The sequence below is a fragment of the Colletotrichum aenigma genome (assembly GCF_013390185.1).
Source record: "Colletotrichum aenigma strain Cg56 chromosome Unknown KSG_Cg56_contig05, whole genome shotgun sequence".
In the NCBI taxonomy this organism is placed as follows: domain Eukaryota; kingdom Fungi; phylum Ascomycota; class Sordariomycetes; order Glomerellales; family Glomerellaceae; genus Colletotrichum; species Colletotrichum aenigma.
This window is the reverse complement of record NW_023500911.1, coordinates 3,720,929-3,744,001: the sequence shown is the minus strand read 5'-3', so window position 1 is coordinate 3,744,001 and position 23,073 is coordinate 3,720,929. Positions and strand designations below refer to the sequence as shown.

The 23,073-nt window shown below is 51.9% G+C and overlaps 5 protein-coding genes across 5 annotated transcripts; 3 read left to right on the top strand and 2 right to left on the bottom strand.

Moving 5' to 3' along the window:
* Positions 1-412: 412 nt before the first annotated feature.
* Positions 413-2,101, bottom strand: CGCA056_v008653 (uncharacterized protein; the record flags this gene model as incomplete). Its single annotated transcript, XM_037323900.1, has 2 exons — positions 413-514; positions 1,817-2,101. The coding sequence occupies 2 exons, from the start codon at positions 2,099-2,101 to the stop codon at positions 413-415; spliced, it is 387 nt and encodes a 128-aa protein (XP_037178138.1).
* Positions 2,102-5,308: 3,207 nt separating this feature from the next.
* mngA (Mannosyl-3-phosphoglycerate synthase) lies at positions 5,309-7,542 on the top strand (the record flags this gene model as incomplete). The annotated part of the gene is made up of 2 exons (XM_037323899.1): positions 5,309-6,491; positions 7,298-7,542. 2 exons carry the CDS (start codon positions 5,309-5,311, stop codon positions 7,540-7,542), a joined length of 1,428 nt encoding a protein of 475 aa, XP_037177716.1.
* A 215-nt stretch (positions 7,543-7,757) lies between these two features.
* On the bottom strand, positions 7,758-9,424 carry rglC-4 (putative rhamnogalacturonate lyase C; the record flags this gene model as incomplete). The annotated part of the gene is made up of 3 exons (XM_037323898.1): positions 7,758-7,901; positions 8,275-8,994; positions 9,236-9,424. 3 exons carry the CDS (start codon positions 9,422-9,424, stop codon positions 7,758-7,760), a joined length of 1,053 nt encoding a protein of 350 aa, XP_037178444.1.
* Positions 9,425-13,524: 4,100 nt separating this feature from the next.
* CGCA056_v008650 (uncharacterized protein) lies at positions 13,525-15,216 on the top strand (the record flags this gene model as incomplete). Its single annotated transcript, XM_037323897.1, has 2 exons — positions 13,525-13,614; positions 13,699-15,216. 2 exons carry the CDS (start codon positions 13,525-13,527, stop codon positions 15,214-15,216), a joined length of 1,608 nt encoding a protein of 535 aa, XP_037178443.1.
* A 4,508-nt stretch (positions 15,217-19,724) lies between these two features.
* On the top strand, positions 19,725-20,048 carry CGCA056_v008649 (uncharacterized protein; the record flags this gene model as incomplete). Its single annotated transcript, XM_037323896.1, has 1 exon — positions 19,725-20,048. One exon carries the CDS (start codon positions 19,725-19,727, stop codon positions 20,046-20,048), a length of 324 nt encoding a protein of 107 aa, XP_037177737.1.
* Positions 20,049-23,073: the final 3,025 nt, after the last annotated feature.

The window sequence follows — 23,073 nt, the reverse complement described above, 5'->3', positions numbered from 1 at the left end:
ATACCTTTTCTTAGTAGTGAACTTAGCATTCGTCTTATTAGCATTCGTCCTATTTCATGCTGTCGTTATGTTAACATCTCATAGGGAACTGAGGACTAGGTCTGAAGACTGCGAGGTTGTCTTCGAATAGTACCATAGTCCATCCGATCATAGCGGAGGTTGAGTAGATCTCATAGATAGGTTCGTCGTCATATCTTCTGGGGTAGAACTAGTAGTCGTGTTTTTCTCCTATATATTCCTTGCATTTGTCGTGGAAGCACTAGGGCCAGAAGAGGGTTCGGTGAAGCCGGTGGTTGCTTCTCAGCGCAGGATGATCTTTCGTATATAGCTGAGGGGTGTAGCCTCAGTCTCGTTAGGCTGCTGAGGTGCTATAGAAGTGGCGTTATTGCTTGTCTTAAAGCATGTCGATTTCTTAGTATCTCAGAAGTTGCTTGATTCTTCCTTCCTGGTCATCAGGTTCCTCTTCAGAGCTGGAGTCGTCCACACTAGGGGTGAACCTATAGGCGATCTCTATCTGAGTGCGTTGTTAGGCAACGTCGCGAGGTTTATCTGAGTCATAGGAAGAGCTTTCTCCTTCTCCGAAAGTCCAGTTGTTGGTCATACTGAGGAGTTGTTGTTCCATCAGAGGATTGTGTTGGTGTTCTGGTTCTTCTTCTGATTCTTATTATCGATATAGTCATACTTATCTGTCGTCTTCTTGCTGGATTAGCTCTATTTCCTTCTTGATTTGTTGTTCTTCGTAGTGGAGTTGCTAGCTAGTTATGCGGGGGGTGATTAGTTCTAGTCGCTGAATTCGTAGCATCTCGTTAAGTTGTTCAACTGGTTTTCTAGCCACTTTGCTGTTGCTGGAATGCATTATTGCCAGGGTCCTAGGGCGAGTGTCTGGGATGGTCATATTGTAACCAGACCGTCTAGGGTTGCTATCCCTTAGGTAGTGTCCTAACATTTCTTTGTCTTCGAGGTGAATTCAGCAGTTATTATCATAGCATCTGGTCTATAATTAGGATGCATGTGGGGCTTTTGCAATTATGTTGACTTGTCGAGGTCGTTCTGCCACTGGTCTCTAGGGAAGCTTCTTAGGCTGTCTGCAGTCTTTAGCGATATAGCCTTGCTTGTTGCAGTTGTAGCACTTAGGGTTCCAAGGTTTTTTATTATTAGGTTTAGTTATTATGCTGAGATCTATAGGTCTGCTGTGTTATCTATAGGCGGTGCTCTGGCGGGTGTTATTCCAGTTGTTGCAGGGTCTGTTGTCGTTCCGCTGGCTGTTAAACTTCTGTTGAGGCTGCTATTAGTACTTGCGTCCTGAATTTAGGTTTTGTTATTTCTCTCCTCGTTCCTTTCGTCGTTTATAGAGGTGGTTGTCAACCTTAATAGCATGTTCGATATAGGCGAGGAAGCTAGGAGGTGTCTCCAGTTTGGCCATTTCGTCTTTAACATCGTCCTTAAGTCCTTAATAAAAGGCAAAAACTTTGCTTTCGTCGGTTATGTGGAGTCTTGCAGCTAATCGCCTAAACTCTGTGGCGTAGAGCGTAGCTGACTTGGTTTGTCGTAGGTGGGATAGGTCTCGCTCAGCCTGTCTTCGTTCATCAGGGTTAAGGAAGAGAGATTCTAGGGCCTTGATATAGCCTGTGAAGCTGAAGAAGATATCCTTAACTTCTTAGCTGTATTTTTCGACAGGGTTATCAAGCTATTCCTGTTAAAGGGGTTCGAACCAGGCAAGGGCTTATCCCTAAAGGAAGGTGGCTGCATGTATAATGCGTTCGGTGTCGTTCTGGAAGGTGTTTATATGGAAGGCCTGGTAGGTTCAAACTTATACCAGGTGTCCTTTGAGTTGTCCTAGGGTCCTGTCGAAAGTGGAAGGCGTGTTAAGCTTAAGGCGTTCTCGTCCTTCGACTGGGGCGGATATGACGTTGGCGGCAGCTTGGAGGGTGGCGACTTCTTTCTCCAGATCCTGGTTCTTGCAGGCTTGTTCCTGGAGTTCGCTAAGGGCTGCAGCGTTCTGGTTGAACATTTCGCGCATTGCCTTGAAGTCGCTGTTGGTCTTATTGAGCTGGCGCTCAAGTTCTTCAGTGTCGTCTTTGCTGTCTGAGTCGTCCTTCATCTTTTGGTCTCCTAGTTCCTAGGCTAGGTTTTGGGTGGCTCGTCCTCCTGAAGTGGACGAGGATCCCAGGGTAGGCGACTTAACAGAGGCGTGGGAAGACATTGTCGTTCGTTACTGTTAGTAGGGATCAATAGTCAACTTACTGAACAGGAGCAATCAAAGTGTTACGGTCAGCTATCTGACAGTAGGGTCTGCTAACAGAAGCTGGGGATTAATACGTTCTAACAGTACACTAGGTTGTGGTCGTAGGTCGTAGTTCGTAGGCTGTAGTAGATCGGGTCTTCAGAGGCTAAGGTGATCAGTCTTAGACTCAATAAGTGATTCGCAGTGAAGGTAAGCTGAGAGTATCCGTGAGGATGAATACTAAGTTAATTGCTGAAGAGCTATAGAAGTCTGACCATAAGCCAGGCTCAAGGTCATACTATATATAAGTTCTGAACAGTACCTTTTACTCTATCACTGATCCCTTACCAGGTACCAGTGAGCGCTTATTGACTGTTAGTGAGCGCTCAGTAACTTCGACTGAGCGCTCAGTGATCCACACTGCCTGCTCAGTCTTATCTTATCATCACGTGACTCATATCATAGTTCTTCCGTCTCCGAGTGAGTCCCTGTTGTTCCCGTGATCCTGCAGTACAAATGTCCTGTCCTAGCCGCCCGACGCCTGAGTGGGTCGTTCAGCTGTTATCCTTGTTTACGGGTCGTAACACTATAGCCAACCCTTTAACACCTCCACCTTAGCAGTTATAAACGCCCTCTAACCTACAACAAACTATCTCACAGTCTAACTTTATTAAAAGTTATATCTCTACTTATTAAGGAAGCTTACTAACACTAATTATTACTATAGTTAAGTAATTATTAAAGGGTGTATAGGTAATAATATACTTAATCACTATTTTAACTAATCAGCTTTATACCTTTAAGGATATAAATATAGCACTTACTAAGTACTAGAAGGCTAAAAGAACGTAGGTCCAGCTTAAAGGGGCACTTAGTATAGAGGAATCTTAGGTTTTACTTAAAGGGAAACAAAAAGGGAAACATCCAGCACCTCAAGAGGACGATAAGGGGGGTCCATCAAAGAGAGCCCAGCCAGCTTGGAGACGCTATAGTATATGTGGTGAGACTGGGCATAACGCGCAAACCTGTTCCAAAGATGTCGAACCCTCAGGAGATTCTGATAGCAACAACTAGTAGTTAATTTAATACGTTATGGTTGAGAAATACTAGATGTTATTGTGTACGTGGGAAAAAAACGTCCAGCTGACTGGTCCGGCCGGCTGACTACTGAACCACGTTATAAATATTTTCATCAAATTTCTAAGGAACATCATTTTAACCCCGAAGATCCTGGTTGCGTTTAAAAAGAACATCAACTAACCCGGCAACGAATACGTGAAAGAAAGAAGTTACAAGCAGGAGCGAAGGCGAGCCAAATCTCGTTCAGTATTATTTAGCCTTTTCAGAATATACCTCAATGTCTTCTCGCTGAGACTTTATATCCCATCAAAGACGTTGCAACGAGCAGGATTATGCCTTCGTCTCTACAAATTTGCAATGCTATTTCTCTTGCTATTATACAGCTGTCTACGATGAACGCTCCCTCGTTGCAGTAGACGTCTTCCATGGTTGATACGAGCTTCTCGCGAGAGACAAGTCGAAGAAAACCCGTCAGTCAACACATGACGGGTGTTGTGAGAGATGAGATTCTACCTTGCCTAAGGTACATAGGGCTTCAAAAACATCCCTGAGGCGACTGATTTGGGAGGAAAAGTGAGTTTGAAGCAGTTCAAAGACCAATCAAGGACATAGATGAATGTTGCGTCTTGATTCGACCCTCGCATTTCGGCGTATGACCTAGAGTCGTAAAGATGCCCACATGCGCGGAAATTCTCATCAGCATAGAGACTGCGCGACTGCGCATTGCCGAGTAGGTTTCCTAACCCACACAGTACACAGTTTCACAGTGGGAAGAAAGCAGTAAAAGCACCTCTGCCATCGCAACTGCGTAATAGTATTTGATCCAGGTGGCTGATGCGGCATATGTAAAGGCAACGAGACATAGCCCCAGTCACGAGTGGGCTCAGTAAATGCGCCTCTTACGTGGGAGCGTCACTATTGATGGATACTCTTTAGAGGTCTATTTGGCCTTGCCCTTGGCACATGTGGTCAGCAATGTGCACATTCCTACCCGGAAATCTGGTTGGACGTTGCTTCGCGGGCCTTTTCAGCAAGCATCCCATTCCTCCCACTTAAGCATGAAAAGACCAAGCAAGCATGCCCCCCCACGACGGGCTATTGCTTGGCACTGGAATTGAGGTGTCATTTGAAACTTAAAATTACATAGCAAAAGCAAGTAAACTACGGCCAGGAGTCACCGCACTCGTTCTCGTCGTCGGCAAGTCGCGGCCCTTAACAGCAACGGTTTAAGGCTGCCAACGGTTAACGTACCCGTCTTGGCGAAGCTGACGTGCCCGCGTCATCTTTTATGGGGACAGAGCCTCAATCTTATTTCCAGCACTCATCCCATGACAAGTTTATGTCCCAGGTTGACTCACTGTTCCGGGTGTCTTACCCGCTCACAGAAATGTTCGCGGGTCGAACGACTTTTGGGGGCTAAAGGTTGCGAATAGAAGCGAACGAAATCACTCCCCTTACAACGTCGGCCAACTCCGGCCGTCACCGTCTGTCTTACCCTCCACAAACATCTAGTCCAAAAATGCAGGCATCCAAATTTTCGGTATTTGCTGGCGTACTTTCGGACCCAGACGCTCGGAAACGGCCCCCAAAACCACCGCATCGGTGAGTGCTCCCAACAGTATGGAAAGGCCGCACCTCACACATCCCAGGCAGGCCACATGAACAACGCTTATTGCCGGGTAAAGCACTCGATGCCTTGCGGTTCGCGGCGCCAATGGGACATCTTTGTCGGCACACTATTGCTGTGTCGGGTTTGAAAGTCGCTGTGTGGTACTAACTGGAATTGCTGCCTTGGAAGTTGGCCCGGGGAGCAGGAGGCCAATATGTCGACCGGTTCGCATGAGTACGACGAAGCACGACAGCGGAAGGCTTGATAAAGGGAAGTTTCTCTATTTAAACTGCATCTTTCGAAGGATTCATCTGGAGGAACACCATCAGGCATCATTTTCCTCGCTAGACATCTTACTTCCCTTTTCAGAACACATTCTTACTTTGACCACCGTCATGAGACTCGAAATCGCCCAGAGGTTCGAGCAAGTCGGCTCAGTACTCGTCCATGATCTCCAGCGTATTCTGGAGGTGGACGCTGGGTACGGCCACAGCACCCCCTTCAGTCAGACCGTCTCGCAAGACAAGCTCTTCGCTATCGAATCCAAGATGGCCATCATCATCCTCTGCATGAACGAAAAGCCCAACGTCATTGACGACCTCTTCTCCGGCATCCCTCACGGCTGCACAATCATATTCGTCTCCAATAGCAGCCGAGGAGAACACGACGGAGTCGACAACTACAGAACAGAAGTCAGTCTTCTGAAAAACTTCTGCCGCCTTACAGGACGCCAGGCCATCGCCATCCACCAGAAAGACCCAGCCGCCGCGGAAGCATTCAAAGCAGCAGGCGCACCCGACCTCATCGACCCATCCACTGCCATCCCGACAATCCGCAACGGAAAGGGCGAAGGAATGCTCATGGGCATGACCCTCGCCGCCATGGAGGGCTGCGAGTACCTCGGCTTCATCGACGCCGACAACTACATCCCCGGCTCCGCCTTCGAGTACTGCAAGTCCTTCGCCTCGGGACTCTACCTCGCCCAGTCGGCCGACGCCATGGTCCGCATATCGTGGGGCTCGAAGCCCAAGTACCGCGACAACGAATGGGTCTTTGAGCGCCGCGGGCGGTGCTCCGAGGTCGTCAACGGGTGGCTGAACCGGCTCCTCGAGGAGATCTACAGGGAAACCGGCAGTGAAAGCACGTACACCAACATCATCGAGACCGGCAACGCGGGCGAGCACGCGATGACCATGGCGCTGGCCACGAAGATGGAGATGGCCGGTGGCTTCGCCGTCGAGCCGTATGAGTACATCTTCCTGCTGGAACAGATGGGGAAGAGCGGCGATGCGAAGGCTGCGGCCGCGAGTCTGGTGCACATCCACCAACACATGACTCGCAACCCGCACTTGCACGACAACAAGGGCACTGGCCACGTGGGGGGTATGCAGTCCCAGGGGCTGAATGTGATCTACCACTCGCCGCTTACTCCGGAGGGGATGAAGAAGGACTTGCTGGAGGAGATGGTCGAGAAGGGGTTGCTGCAACAGGGAGAGACGCCGAGAAAGGAGAGAGTGTATCCGGCAATCAAGGATTTGGACTTGAGGAAGCTTAACAGAGTGTTTGAAAACGCCAAAAGTCTTCAGATAAGCACAGAACAACCACAGAGGAAGACCTGGCTTTGATGCTCTCCTTCAACTTTTGCTTGGTAGAGTTGCACAGCATACCGTCTGCCGGCTCATCTTTCTTATGCTATCATGCCCCAACTAGATTATCGCCCTCAGGGGAGTTTGCTTTCATATTTTCTAGCATTTTGCAAGCCAGGTGTTTCTTCTCTAGATAGATAGCGACCACAATTGAACACAGCACTTATATCTTTTCTAACACCTACCAACAATTCGTGTATGACGTGTTGTTGCCTTAAATGTGGACATCTTCTTCCTAAATCCCTAATACCGGAGCTGGTGCTGACACGGAGAATACCACGCTGTCCGACGAATGTATCGTACGGCATTACAGGAGATTAGAGAAGTCCGTTGATTACTATTCTATGTCCTATTCAGCGGGGCACAGCTATTATCCTACGACTTCGCCCAAATTGTGTCTCCACCGACTCATGTGCGTAGGAAGCACGTACCTATGCCATGGGCCCGGGGCGGACCCCGAGCTCGCTTTCGTTCCGGTGAGCGACTCATGATCATGACCCGTGCTTCCCGTCCAGTATGACGATCTAAACCTATTGCGAGCGTTCAAATATGCTGCTACATCATGTTCGCAATTCCTGCGCTTGTCCTCTCTTTAAGTCACCATCACTCGTTCTCCGGCGATTAGACAACAACATCACTCGTTCTACACATTATATACCTTACATCACGTTCACTCCAACCGTTCGCCGCCCCTTGTGGAAACCAAAGACAAGAACCCACCAACTTACAATTCTACAGAAACCATGAAGTTCTCAGCCGCCATCCCCGCCATCTTCCTGGCCGCCGGCGCCCTCGCGGACTGCAACATCGCCCTCAAGAACGACTTCGACGTGCAGGTCGGCAGCGGGTGCATCTCCAAGACCGACGGCGGCTACATCCTGGCTTCGGGAAAGAACTTCTTCGTCCAGGTGACGGATTCGTGCGGCATCGACGTGCTGTACCTCCCCAACACCTGGAGCGCGCAGTCCCTGGGCCCTTGCTGAAGAGGTCTGTTTGAGAGACGGGAAAAGGAGATGGACGGGCTGAGGGATCGGTTAAAGGGGAGTTGGTCGTGACGAGTTGGGGTTTGGAGAGCTTCAGGGCAGGAAACGGCATTTGGAGGTGAGCAAGTTGCTCAGAACGGATCATGGCCCCCGTGGTCTGAGTCACAAACGGACAGAGGGAAGCGAAGGGAAACTCCGACAGCAAAGATACCACTTCAGGCGCGCAAAGACAGCCCGTCGTCCACATCTTCCTCGTCATCCTCGTTAACCTTGCCATCTGAGATTTCCAACGTCCTCGTCGCCTTCGTCATCTGGTTATCATCGTCCTCAGACAACTGACAACTCGCCCCTACTAAGCACTGGGTTCGTCATTCATCGTCACGTAGAGGTCTCTGAGATCTCACCCTAGGTAATCAGCAGCTAAAGGCATCTAACGAAAACACGAAGGTGTTTGATACTGCCCCCTCAGTCTAGGTCTACTTGAGCAATCCTAGGGCTTTATTCCGTTCAACACCATCACGAGTCTGCCTCACCATCCCAGACTTACTCCTCCCACACAGGTAAATCCAAATCCACAACAATGGGCTTATTCACCGTCTTCCCCCCAACATGCGGCCAACTCTTCGCCATGATAGCACAATTCACCACACACGTCTCCCGCCTACCCAGCCTTCCCATCAATGCCGCCCGATCAGCCCTCACACTCACCGGATCGCCCCCCAACCCTCTCACATCCCCCACAACCTCCGTCTTCACAATCACATCCTCCACCGTTACCGACCCGTCATTCTCCAACGTCCGTCCGCCTCTCGCCGTCAGGTCAACAAGCGACTGCTTCCCCCCAACCCCAGGATCCTCCCACCCCACCACCCCGTCCTCCTTGAACGCCGTGTTCGCACACCCAAGGTCCCAAGCCACCCTCTCAACCCCCCTTGCCTCGTGGACGTGCCCGCACACAGCCAGCCGGGGCCGCACGCGCCAGAGCGCCCGGCGGAGAGCCTCACAACCCGCGGCGCGGCGGAGGCGGGACTCGTCGCGGTGGGTGCGCGGCGGTGTGTGTGTGACGACGACGTCCGCGTCGAGGGGGATGTCGTCCCAGAGCGCGGGGAGGTCCGCCGCCGTCAGGGTGTTCTGACTCTGTGGCGGGGTGTCGTAGGAGAAGGCCCAGAGGCCGTTGCGCGGGGAGTACGGGGAGCCGAAGACGGAGAAGGAGGTGCGCGGGCCGGAGGGGGAGGTGAGGGTGATTCTGGCGGAGGCGTGGTTGAGGTAGGTTATGCTGGGGGAGCAGGTCAGGAGGGCGAGGCAGTCGGAGGGGGATTGCGGCGCTTGGTTGTGGAAATGGGGGCCGTGGAGGGCGTAGAAGGGGCCGTCGAGGGTGAGGTCGTGGTTTCCTGCGACGACGATCTTGGCTTCGAAGGGGGCCTTTTCGAGCCAGGCTACTGCTCGTGATAGCTATCGTGATGTTAGTTGGGGGCCATAAGAAAAAATCAAGTGGTTATGGTGATTGCAGCAAGTAAGCTCGGTGTTGTTTATTTACACACTACCGCGAAGATCCCAGACGAGAACGCAGCTTCAGCCTCTGCGCGAACGAAGTGGTGCTCCCACACAGTTCCCGGCGGAGGGGAGCTTACACATTGGAAGAAGGCAAGAACAGCAGGGAAAGTCCCGTGACGGAGGCCGCCGCAGCACGTACCTCTGAGAAGCCGCCTTGGTTCGTCAGGTCCCCCGCGTGGATCAGCACGTCGCCCTTGGGGAGCTTGACGGTGGTGTTGTGGGTGTCGGAGACGCAGACGAACCGGGTCCTCCGCGTCCGGGTGGGAGGGTCTCGGTGGCGGCACCTGGTGCTGCGCTGCTGGGCCTCAGTGCCGGCGAGGGAGTCCATGGTTTTTCGTTTTCGGGGGTCAGGGATCGGGGGCCGGGGATGGGGCGGGATGGGATGGTCGGTGGCACGGGGGCCGGCCGGCAGGATGTTATGCGATGCTTCTCGCAGTGCTTAGGTCTTGGTTATGAAGGATGTTGTGCAAACCTGGTATTGGATAAAGAGTGATGTAGGCAGGAGGGTGATTGTGCACGCGGACGCAGGTTTAGGGAGTTGCCTAACGAGATTGATGGACGGAGATGTTTGTGCGCGGTGCTTCACTTGAAACAGGCTGGATGCAGGTGTAATCAGAGAGGCCAATACGTGGATGATGGGAAAGGGCAGGCCGGCACTAATTGCTATTCGTAGGTCGGCGTTGTTTCACCGTGCGCCGGCTCTTGGGTTGTCTCTTTCCTGGGCAGAGAACCCAAGCCGTAGCTATACGGCACCTGGGCAAGCAATGTGAAGACGCAACGCGAGGCCCTCCCCTCGATGAATATATCTTTCAACAGTGTTGTTGCCTGCCCCCGGAGCCCCCGTTCGGAAATTATAAGGCAGAGGACGATCTGAATTGATCTTTTTTCCCAACCACGGCCCACCCCTGCGAGATTTGCAGATGAGTTGGTTCTTCTAGAAGGAGGCGAGGAAGGGGGGCGCAGGGGAGGGCAGATTTGATGATGGATGGAGTCATGTATTTGCAGTGTGAGTGTTATGTGTGGTGGTTATTTTGATGGTTTGATGAGATAAGCATTCATTCGTTCGGACGGTGCGATGTCATGGGGAGGGAGGGACACCACCTGGGGACGTATATTGCCCGGATGTGGGGCCGGCGAAAATGTCTCCGTCATGCGAGATGCTGGCGGGCCTGGAGGGGGTTTTATTGGCGGTGAGGACCCGAAGGTGAGGAACACTGTGAAGGGTCTTGCTGTTGTTCAAGATGGACAGGTGAATGACAAGAAACGGCACGAGAGGAAACACGAGGTTGGGTGGCCATTGGCTTGCGAAATGGTCCGACGCAGAGACAAACGGTCTGCAGGTGACGGCACAAAAAGAAAAGAAGGCAGAGGCAGAGACAACACATGCATCTTACAGGCGCTACCTTGGCCGCGATACGAAAAGGCTGCGATGCTGTACGATGCTTCAGGTCCAATCAAGGCTGCAAGGCCACAATATTTGGATTAGAAAATGCCGAGCCAGATGCCCAACGGGAGAAGACGAAGAAAAAAAAAAAAAAAAAAAAAAAAGGGAAGCAAAAAGGCACAGACCGTTGGAGTCGTTTTCCTGGGATTGATTACTGCGCAAGGAGGCGCAAATGACGAGTGCCGGGGTGCAACAGGCAGTTGCAAGGGCCCCGAGTTCGAACGAGGTCCAGACACAGTGCGCCTTTCCAATTCTTCGCAGGAAGAGCCCACCAGAGTCAGTTGCGGGTTTGTGCAAGATGACTGTTGTGTGTGGTTTTATGCAGGATACGGCACCAGCTGGGTGAGGTGAGTTTTTCCCGTCCTTAGTGAACGCTGACCTGACCCGACAATAATAGCTGACGTTGAATTTGGGTCCCAGGTTAGCTGGCTGGAATGGACGGGATCAGCCTGGGTGACAGATGACGATGGTGGATTGGTGCCGGCTTATCGTTTATGCTAAGCACCCGTCCTTCGTGTGTGCGTGTCCCTTTTTTACACCGAAATCCCTTCGCGGCTGGCGGTCGTTTGACCCCCATCGTTCTTCAACGGTCCTCACCCGCTCCACAGCAATTAACGAGCCATATCCCCGACGTCGATGTTGACCATTGACAACAGCTTGCTGTGTTTACGTCTGCGGCTCCGTTGTGGACCGGCCACTCGCTTGAGCTTCACCTCCCATTGTGTCCCGCTCTCTCCTGGCCCGCGGCTGCTTTGGGGGCCATTGGGAATAGCATCAGTGGCCAAAGTTCCCCCGTCTCCGAACGTGCAGATGGAAGGGTTGGAATGGAAAATGGAACCCGTCCGAGCGCAGTTGATGCACTGTCTTCGCTACCCGGATTTTCTTCTTTTCTGCTCACGAAAAGAGGGAAGAAGCGAAGAAAAGGACGCTCGTTCCGTGCCTCCCGGGGACGGGATAGGAGCAGGCGGGGTGGTGGTGACTTGGGCCTCCTGTGCCATGTCTCTTCAGCGTCTTCTCTCTCAGGCCCACGGTCCCTCCTGAATCAGTGGGCATGCTGCCACGCTGCCGCCAGCGACTCATCAAAGACTCTGTGTGTCCTTCCAGCGTGGTTTGTGTGTGTCTTTGTCTGCCCGCGCTGTGATGTGCAGCGTCACAAGGCAGACAAAGGTGGGCCGTTGCACGGCTCCTACCTAGCTCTAGACTCTGTTAGAAGGAGCTTGTCTGGCGGTCCTGGCTGCCGTCATTGGCTGCGGTCGAGCTGCAGCTTGTCTTGCATCGCGCATCTGTTCTGCGGACCGCCAATTGGAGGAGCCAGAGTGCTGTCGAGAGGGCCTCGGGAGGAGGAGCAAGCTGTCTGCCTTCTCCAATGACATTGAGCGACAGACAGACAGTGTCAAGTGCCAGTCGATCCGACTTGACTTGGCGTAGGTTCATTCCACCGCTTGGGTATTTTTGCTGCCGCTGGATCCCCCTCCTTTTTCATTTTTATTTTTATTTTTTTGTGCTTCGTTTGGCCCCTCTTCTGTCTGTCTTTCGTCACCATGGAAATGCCAACCAACATTTCTGCGTTGCGGTGCCCGCCCTGTCTGCGTCGGCCAATGACAGCGGATGACGAGAAAGAGATGCAAAGTCAAAGGGATCCGAGAGGTGCAGCAGTTGGGACGAAGATTGGCAGAATGCAACTCTGGTCCCGGTTGCAGGCGCAGGTTGGGAGCATGCTCGGAGCATAAGTATTTTTTTTTTTTTTAATTCCATGTGCCTGCCTGCCTGATGACTGGCTTTCGCCTCTTGAAAGTATCGCAGTAAGAAACACTCACTCCTGTCCTCTAACATACCTATCAACTGGAGCTTGGGATAATAGGGGATGAAGCAAGCAAGCAAAGCAAAGCAAAGCACAACTCGAGTGCCTCCTCAATTTCTTCCTATCAGCAAGCTCGTCTCCCCGAAAAAGGGAATCCCATGCCTTGCACCTGTGGATCCGCAACCCTTGATTGGACTAGGGTCTCAGCCAACCAGCCCCTCGACTTTGGGCGCGCTAGTCTTGATCGAGATAAGCCCCCCCAAGCAGCGGTACGTACTCGGAGCAGCCCACCTCCTCCCCTGCCTAGCGTCTTTGCGTCCCGCACTGTGCTCGTGTGCCTGTGCGCTGCCCCCGTCCCGTCCACGTCCTCTGCCAATTCACATCCACCAACACCAACCTGCGCGTGTTGTCGTCGTCTTCGTTTCTCCTTCTCCTGGGCACTGTGGAAACGCTGAGAGCGGCCATCTTCAGAGACAAGACGACGCAGACCCAGACGCAAGACGGACGACACCACAGCGTCAACCACCGCTGCGAATGGCCTCTCGCTGAACCTGTCCCTGACTTGACCGAAAACACCTTCTCCCATTCCCACACACCACTTCCATTCTTCACTACTCGCTCACTCGCGCTGTCTGCAGCAGCAGCTTTCTTCGGATCGACCTGCCGCCACCTTCGTTCGTTCCTCTTCCTCCGACCCCGTCCTCCTCCCGGCCGGCCTTCCGTCCTGACGCTATCCTGCTTTCCTTTGTTTCCATCCCAAAAAGACTTCAGCCAGGTCTTGATTGTTCTGCATCTGCTGCCTCCACCGGCACCTGCAACTGCACTTTACCTTTCCCACCATCGCGCCGCTTCGTGGCCGCCTCCTAATAAGCCGCCTCGCCGGTGAACCACCACCGCCGCCGCCAGCTACCGCAAATACACCAAACTCCAACCACGCTAAGCCGCCAGCCCACGACGCAATTTCAATCTCCCGCTCGCGTTTCCTCCAGCGCCATCTTTGCTTCTCCCACTACCCTTTCGAATCGCGCGCGCACGCCAGCCCCCGAAACCCTTCTCCTTGGCCGACAATTGACTCCCCGTCTTCACGAGAGCTCTGCCGACGCCGACCTCCCCAACCAACACCCGCTCACGACAGTCTGGAGATTGCTGGGCCTCCAGCTCTCCAGACGACGCGATGGCCGCCATGTCTGCCGCGTCAGCGACCGCGAACACCATCACGCCGCCCAGCAGCAGCCATGGCAACGGAAACCAAAACTCCTGGGATACCACAGAGGTAGGTGCTGTGCAGAAGAGGGCAAACAATCAACCACGGGTTTCGCAGCGGCATACGGGCGCAGACGCTGACCATCTGTCGTAGAACCCTCAGGATAAGAAATCCGCAAGGTCCGACTCGAACAGGCCGCCCCTTTCGCAAAACGGCAACTCGGCCAACATTTACGAGTACGGCTTCGAGCCACTGCCGCCTCCGAAGAAGAAGGCATCTAATGATAATCTGTCGCTGGGCAAGAAGAGCCGCCGCGATACCGACGCATCGGCGAAAACGGGCTTGGCTGTGGCGGACGACGTCTTTGGCGGAAAGGTTGGCGAGAAGCGGTCCACCAACGACCTGAAGAACGACCCCGAGCATGACAATTCCAAATGGATCCACCGCGATAAGCTGGCTCAGATCGAGAGCGAGGAGCTTCAGGCCGCGGGCATTATCTTGCCGAGACCGCGCGCGAGTAGCAGGCCGCGGAGGGGTCGTAGCCAGGAGAAGCTGAACGGGAGCACCAAGAGGACGACGTCTACCGCCGCTGATGATGAGATGCCTCGCCCGAGGTCTAGGAAAGCCTCCATCTCCCCGGAAAACAGAGTCCCGACGGAAAAGATGCCCGACTTGGAGCCTTCCTCCAGCTGGGACCTGCGGCGGCCCGAGGAGATTGCCTTGGAAGGTGACGGTAACTACTGGATGTCCAATGGCGAGAGGAAGGGCCAATCCAAAATTCCCGTCGCCAAGGCCAGCCCGGCTCCTATCCCGGAATCGTACATTGAGCGGCACGCGCCCTCTGCGCGGAGATTGAGCGGCGGACCCAACGAACTGGAGACGATAGCCTACCCGAAGCAACGTCCGAGGAGCGGCAGCGCAAACACCCTTGGTGCTACCCCGAACTTGCAACCTGCGAAGCGCACTGGCACCGATACTTCACCCCGCAAAGGCAGCGGCGGCGCCTCAAACACCACGCCCGCGACGCGCAAGGCGTCGACGCAAGCCAAGCCGGGCAAGCCAAAGACAAGAGGCGGCAAGGACTCGACGAGCACGACACGGCCCACGACGAGATCCGGCGAGCTGTCACCCGGTGTCAAGAAGCCCGAGGGCGACCCGCCATGGATGGTTGGATCCTTCAAGCCCGACCCCCGTCTCCCCCCCGAGCAGCAGCTGCTCCCGACCGTGGCGAGACGATTACAACAAGAGCAGTGGGAACGCGAGGGCAAGTCTGGTAGTATCTACGACAAGGAGTTCCGTCCCCTGACTGCCGAGGGACTGCTGATGCCGCCCGAAGCCGGCCCAAGCACGTCCACCCCTCCGGACGACGACGAAGAACAACAACCCCACGACGAGTGGCCCCTCAAGGGCGACGCTCCCAAGAGCCCCACGTCCCCGAGCATCAAGCAGAGCGCCTCCTATTCGACCATGCCGAAGCTCAACGACAAGCCGCAGAACAGCCCGCTGCCGAGCCCCCGCAGTCCCCGCAGCCCGATGATGCAGCCCGAGCAACCCCCGCAGACGCAGACCGTCATCCGCGTGCCCGACCAACCTTCGGCCGCCGAGATGTCGATGGGCGGCGAGAAGAAGAAGAAGAAGAGCGGCGGTTGCGGCTGCTGCATCGTCATGTGATGGACTCACCCTTTCAACTTGTCATATATCCGTGCCTACGTTTACCTTACCGACATACCCACCCACCACCACCCGCGAGGCGAGCCTCCAACGACGTTACGACTCTCCTAATTCCTTTTCGCAGCATTCGGCCCGAACGTTCACATGTATTTATCGACCATATTCCCACCCGATATTATTTTTCCGACATCGTCCCACGGCGAGACGATCACACACACCTCTAGAGAAGCACCACGGTCCAAGCTTTAGTTTCCTTTGTAACCCTACGCCACCGAAGAAGAAGGCCGACGAGGCTCCACAGCGACAGCATCATAAGGGTCAGCGTATGCGAGAAGAAAGAGAAGGATGTTCCCATTCCCAGTCGACGCGTGTGCCACTTTTCGATTCAAGAGGAGGATGACTTGTGGCGATGGACGACGGGGCTGGATGGAATGGAGAACGTGTTTTCAAAGATGCTGATGCTGTTGGAAGCGGGAGAGGGGAAAAGAGAGAGCCAGAGTGGTGTCGCGGCCCCTTTTGTTATCTTCGAAAGTTGAATATTACCACCACACCCTGAACAGACGGTTGAGCCGTACCACACACCACCATCACCCCCAAGGATATGACACACCGGCTTCTTTGAGGTTGTCTGTCTGACCCCGATTATAAATTGTATAATCGTAGCGATTCTTTTTTTGTTTTGAAAAAAAAAATAAGGTTTCTTTCTTGGTCTTGAGTGTCCTGCTGTTGTGTTTCCTTTTGAGGTTGTTGGTGAGAGGGGGATGAGGGGGATTGTGTTCATGTCTGGCGTTTGCCTTGTTTTTAGTTCGGGGATGGGCGTTGAGATTGGAGGTGTATCTTCAAGGGGGAGAGGAGAGGAGGAGAGCCGAGCCGAGGTCGAGGAGAGAGGGAGATGGAAGCAGGGTGCAGATTGGGAGGAGGAGGGGGAGTTGTAAGAGGGAGGAGGGGGGAGAGGAGCGAGGGGAAGAAAGTGTGTGAGATTGGAGAGACAGGTGTTGAGGGACGTTTATATATAATTGATACCCATCCCATTCAAGTTTGCTTCGTTTTGTGAGATGGGTTTTCGTGAGATGAAAGAGTTGGTGGTACGGTAAAGTTGTGGAGCTGGGACTTGGCTGTGGAGGTGATGCTGCGTGAGTGTGCGAGTTGAAGACGGAGGTAGGGATGGGCATAAGAGGATGGCAAGGGAGATGATTGCGAGAAGACCAAATTGGACATACTATGTGACCGACTTGGGGATTGAGCCTGGGTTACCTCCGATGCTCAGGGAAACTCCCGTTCGGTTGTTAGCGGGGAGTTTGAGATTAGCAGGGTCCTGATTGTGAGATGGCTGGTTTGGTTGTATTTGCAGCACTACTCGGATGACGATAAAGATGGAGAAGGAGATGTGGTGCATATGTTTGCCGGGCTTGTGGGAGAATAAGCTGTGGTGCGGTTTTTGTGATATGGTTAATGCTCTGTGCATAAGGCAGCTGAGAAGCACGCATCGTCACCTTGCCAAGGCATACAACCAGCATATTGTCTTGGGGAAGGTGGTTGATTTGTGCTCGAGGGTCTTGCCTTTATAAAGTAGTGCATACATACCATGTTCATCGTCAATATGTAGATCGCGGTTCTAGAGTTTGCGGGAGTGTGCGTGAGGCGGTGTATAAAATGCGCTGAGGGTGGAAGATGACCGGTTCTTTCTGCACGGATTGTAGTCGTCTAGAAAGCTTGCCTCCGATGATTCCAAGAAGAACCATGTACGCGTGCCTTCAAGTCGATCTTCCCGTCTTTAGATCAGAGGTTGTTTTTTATTGCCTGTGTTTAGGGGCTGAAGATAGTGGTTCGAGCGTATCCCAGGCTGCAGGCAGAATAGATGTATGAAGATAGCGTGTGACGATGAGGGCGCTTGTAGATTACTTGGCCTCTGAGTGAAAGGAGTTGCGACGGGCTTAATGACGTTAGCAATCTTGCCTTAGATATCAAAACTGCACCACCGTGGAACAACTGAAGCCGATGATCTCTACCCAGCGTTTCATTGGCTGATGAAGCCTGCCTGTCCAGTATGGCCCTCTTATATCGTAATGCGAACCGTGGCTTAGTTGAGGTCGGGGTAGTGAGCTAGGCTGACTGCGTTCACGCGGACGGGGAATGTCTTGATGGTATAAATAAATTCATGGGAGAGCTACGTGTCGGTTACCATAGCAGGCAAATATCACCAGAAGCGAGTCGTTGACGTCCGTAGGAGACTAGTCTCTAATGCATGCCCGCTGGAGATATACCACATAGCGATGCCGGAGTCTCCGTGACGTGACGAAGTACACCGGCCATAAATGCCCGCAGGACGTTACACTAGGCGGTACCTGAGCAAATACACCAGGGAGAGTGAAGAACATAGAAGACGGGTAGCATTGTGAGTGGTGATATAAGATAGCTGAGACTGGGTCGTCAGCGACCTCGCCGAAGTTGAAGTTTGCAAAGACGAAGTTTAAACACTCCAATATCCAGCCGCTCTTTTCATCTGCAATTTGTTTGGGATGAGAAACCTTTTGGGTGACAATTGAATCTTTTATGTGGGATGAGCTGGGGCTATGTAGGCTTCGTTACTTTCGGGGTATGATGCAGGACGGAGTATTTAAGATGAGCCAGCATCTTGAGAACGAGACAGCACAATGCGGTCTCCGCCCAGAAGAGTGCGGAATGGATATCGATTTTGCCGGTTTCCATCTGGGTGAGAGACACTGAGTGACATTGTTACACTCCGTCTGAGCTGCAAACATCACCTAGATCAGTGCCTGTTGGCTGCTGGCATCCTCCTCCGCCTCTGCCGTCTTTTGAGTATTACATTTGAGCCTTAAGCATTCAGCCTTGCTCCGAGAGCCGCTGACGCAAGTAGGACATTGGATGCCATGCTGTGATGTCTTGTGTCAACTTGTTGATGGTGAGTATAAAGTCTCGTATATTGCTGTCATTAGAAAGTAGAGCAGACCCAGCGATCAGACAGCCCTGCGTACATACTACTTCCAAAAAGTCCACAGGTACGAATGGGCGATTGATACTTGTGTTCTTTCAGGCGAGAAGGCGGTGTTGAGAGCACTAGACGTGAGTCGATAATCTGTTGTGTCAATGCCTCATCCCGACGATCAGCTCAACTGATGGGTTCATTCTATTGCTTCGATAGTTCATCTCTATATGAACACTTTGATAGATCGGCTACCGCAAGAACAGACAAATAATTCTTGATGATTACAATCTGAGGGTAATCACACGGCGTGTTCTGATTGCGACGCTGTTAGTGCTTTAGAACCCCAAGACCTATCAAGCCACTATCATGTTGCTGGTACGTTTTGCACACCAAACGGTGAAGGGATTCTGTAGCGTTCCTTCTTCGTCTGTTATCTCCGTCGCATCTTACTTACCCTGTGCTTATGAGGGCGGTATTCCAGTTTGATCCGATGCCGGAATGGTTGAAGACTCTGAATCATACCAGTTGAACATTGACAGAAGAACAAGTTCCGCCAAATGGCAATTATAGTTATTGGACAACGCGCCGACGAAATTTCTGATAGCGAGTAGTACATTGGTACCAGTGGGCGTTATTGAAACAAGTTTCACAGGCGATGACGGGGTTTCCACAACTGCGACTCGCAGTGTCCTGTAATGCCATATCTCTTCAGGTCAAAGTACCAACAGCTTGATAGATAGAATATATTTCGATTCTCGGCTATACCCACGCAATTTCGGCGTTTGGATCGTTGTCAATTCGTAGTCTATTTCTCAGGACGCATGACGTCGAAAAAACCTTGAGATTTGGTTGCAGTTCTCTAAATATTCGGGTTCTAGCGTGCGTTATCTTCCGTCTCTTTCTGTGTATTCACCCACTGTCTCTAGACTGTTCAAACTTTCCTGAAATAAATACCGCTACATTCCTTAGAAAATTAACACCGCAACTCTAGATAGCAACTAAGACATGCTTCATTGCACGATCAAGTGGAGACGCTTGGGCTGCATGGATTGCTGGGAATCTCATGGACTTGCGTTCGTGCTGATTGACTACTATTTATCTCCAAACTTTGATGTCTCGAAGAGGAAGTCGCCTTTCCAGAAGTTTGCCGCCTGCTTGATTGGACACGGATACCTCAGAGTGTGGCTTTCCTTAATTGGTAAATACAAGCTGACGTCGGACCGTCATGGTGAGCGCCGTCGGCTGGCCATAGAGGTTTCTTCCTCCATTCACGTGTCACCTTCCTTTTCAAGTCTGATGATGCAACTTGCGAACCTTGATCGAAGGTTCAGTGGTATGTACAACTAACTAATGTTCGCACTTTTCGAGTTTCTTTCGAGGATTAAGCCCTCACCTTTTTGGCACACCTGGCCACAACGCAGTATTTCAGAAATTTTCACGAAATCATGAACTGCCATCAAACACTTCTCGTACATCTAACCTACTCATCTACGTTACCACAACCCCTTCAACCGACCAACCTCACTTCAACCACTCGCTCTCTCCTCCTAACCTCTACGAGATGCGCATCACCTCCCTCGTCGCGACCTTGTCGCTGCTCGTCGCCGCCGCCTCCGCCCTCCCAGGAAAGGAACTAGACTACTGCAAACTGACGACCTGGCACACGAAATGCCGCATCCAAGAGGGAAAGAGTATCTGCGGAAGAGCACCTCGTCAGCCTCAAACTTGCCACCCCGGTTATTCGTTCATTAAGGTGATGGGGCCGGACGACATTTGCAACGGCCAGAAACCTGGCCACCCCTGCACCTGGACTGCCAAGTGCTGCCCGAAGCAGCCCGAGCCGCAGCCAGGCGGTGTCTTTCCCAGTTCGTCAAACAACTCATAAGCGACGGGATTCTGGGACGTCACGTCTGGCGGGAGTTTCAGTCTGTATCATTTTGATGAGTCACTTGGCTCGTGGAGGTCATCGGTTTCCTACATCAACGCAACTCGGCCTGTGGCGGACGGCTTTTTGGTACTGGGGTGTCTCCAACATTTCAGAGTTGGAGTTGATGGATCGAATGAACTTCAGACTTTCAGGGTCAAGGGCGAGATTAATTCGACAATTTGGCTGAAATCTTTAAAATTCACACATTACACCTAAAAACGTCACCAGGCCCCACGAAGTAGCTTCCTCCTCGCATCGATAGGCAACGATATTGGCTATTTACTATGATCAGTGGCTATTTCGTTTTGATTGATCTAGCTGTTTTATCGCGGCGTTGATTTAGCAAGCTTACTTCAATAAACGTGTTCCGTTCCCTGGGTCTCTTCTTTGACTTTATTCCAACTGTAATGTCCCACGGCCATAGCCCATATAACACTCCGCAGGCTAGGAAATGTTTTACATAGAGATCCCGCTAGTCACGACAGTCATCTTCACGAAAAGGAAACAACACCAGGAGGAGATCATCATTTTTCTCTTCCGAGGGAGCATCGCATATTACTTCACCTTAAGACGTGCAAAAAGCCCGCCGCCACCCAACGCCCGTCTCAACATCTAAGGCCCCAATAAAAGAACGGATGGTCTGAATCAGTCTGAACGGAAAGCCAAACCGATCCTGGAGTCATGTGAATCCATGAGAAGTCTCAAAAGTGATAGTTTTACTGAGGGGAGTGGTTCGCATCATCACAGAGCTGTATCCATGTTCTTCTGACTGCAGGGCACCTTCGCATTTAAGTCGTCCACGCACATCTCTTCTCAGTGTTTAATATGCTCCAATACACATTAGGAGAAGCTGTAGGCAATCATGGCCTCACCGCCTACACGGACCGCTGGCCACCATCGCAGACCCCTTCTGAAAGTCATCGTGTCCTTCAAGTCCAGAAACTTCACAGACAGTGCCAGGACATTGGAATGGTTGCCGGAGATGCAAACATTGGGTTGAATGCTATTTGAGACGTACAATGCGTTTAAATAGCAACCACGCCAATGAATGAAGCGGTCGACCTCTTACCTGATATAAAAGTGATAATAGCTGCAGCTGATATCATGCGAAGCAGAGAAGACAGAACGAATCATTGGCTGCGTGCGTTGTTGGGGTTCATTCTAACTAAGCACATTATCCACAGATGCGAGAATCACTTCAACGCAGCGTCTCCACCATCACAACAAAAGCCCACAGGCCACGGGGTGTTATCCAGCAGCGTCCGTCCTTCCCGTACAAGTATTAACTACGAGTATTCAAAAGATATCAGATAGGGTGGGTCACCGAACCTACACCTGTTAGGACAGGAGACAGATTCTCAGCCGCAGCAGACGCGTTCAATCTCGACAGCTTCATACGAGAGTTCATCTGGAAAGCTGCCCAACAAAAAGCCGTCTTCCTGAAGATGCGGCACTCCTCTTTGCGGTATCGGTACTTCATTATTTCCTTGACTGGATTAAAGGGGAGTCAAGCCGCCTATTTATAGGTGATAAAATCCTTGGCCAGTAAGCTCTTGCGAAGCGTACACAGAACAGAAGGATATGATTTTCGGCCTGGGATTTTACGCCTACAGAGAACTTCTTAATATCTTTTATTTTTACTACGGAGCAACTAATTCAGACTTAGCGCACGCCCGGAAGTCTATAAATTCGGACTTTTAGCTTGATAAACCGGCTCCCCCAAGAATGTGATAGTAGTAACATCCGATGAAGACGATCTGAAGTTACAGCATGGATCAATACTTGGGAGCCCTCACCATCTTCCCATAATCTTGCCTCACAAGCGAACATCACCTCTCATCATTCTCCTCGGCTTATTCCTTTCAATTACTTTAGGACCAAGTCTCATGTTCCGCCAGGGAATGTGTTGCTTCCCTCCAGACATTGACCCTCGCAAGATCTCAGAAGGATAAAGACGTGTCTCTTGATTCTGGGGTTGACTCCGGAGCAGGCAACTAAACTGACATTTCTGATAGACCTAGACGACGTCGCTCAAACATTCTTTATATAACATTCGACAGTGGCAAAGCAATGCTTCGTTCGCGCTTCCGATATTAGGGCCGTGCGATGGGACTCTGCTTGTACAAGAAACCCTCAGTGCTCTGTGACGATCTTAGTCGTGGGCTGACTATAAAGAGAACAGGCAAATCGAACTCTGACGAGAAGCCACAGAAGCCCAATGCTGCAACTGTAGCTGCTGTTGAAAACTCGAGTCGCATAACTTTTCTCTCTTCACTAATATCTCCTGTTTGTACTCAGGCGCTGTATCACAGGACTCCACGCTAGCTTTCGGTCCTCGGTTTTTCCTTGGCACCGCTATTCTGATTCATCCTGGGCGTATTCCACCTCTCCCTGATTTCTGCTCATCACGTAGCTTTTCAGTCAGCCAAACGCCTTTCCCACATCTGAACACGCGTACCCCTCCGGGAAACGATCGAAAAGAACGTTCTGCAGAATGATCCGGGAAAGGGCATTGAATACTAGAAGATCCCAGCTATCCAACTTCAAGCCGTGCTTGAATACTACCTACCTCAAAGATGTCTGTTGGGAGAATCAAGATGGCTTGAAGATTATAAATTCCAGGCGTCGTATGGGGTGAATTTTGCCTTAGTCTTTTTGCGGGGGGGGGGGGGGGGGGGGGGGGGGGGCCTGCGTCGTATCTACAAACTCAATAAATTTAGGCGTAATGCTATGTATCGATTTCGGACAGCACAGAGTGAAAATTGAGTTCTTCGTCCCTCGTGTCGTTTCGGCGATGACAAGCGACTCACCGTAAATACGTCCTCTGATCACGACGCCCTCTATTCACACATCACGAACAAACACCCCACGCTGAGATCCCAATACTTACCTCTGTTCCTCGCTTCCACCCGCGATTTTTCCAGGGATACTTGGCTTGAGTATTCTCGAAGCTAGAGTTATGGAGCTCAAGGCAGAAAATGCC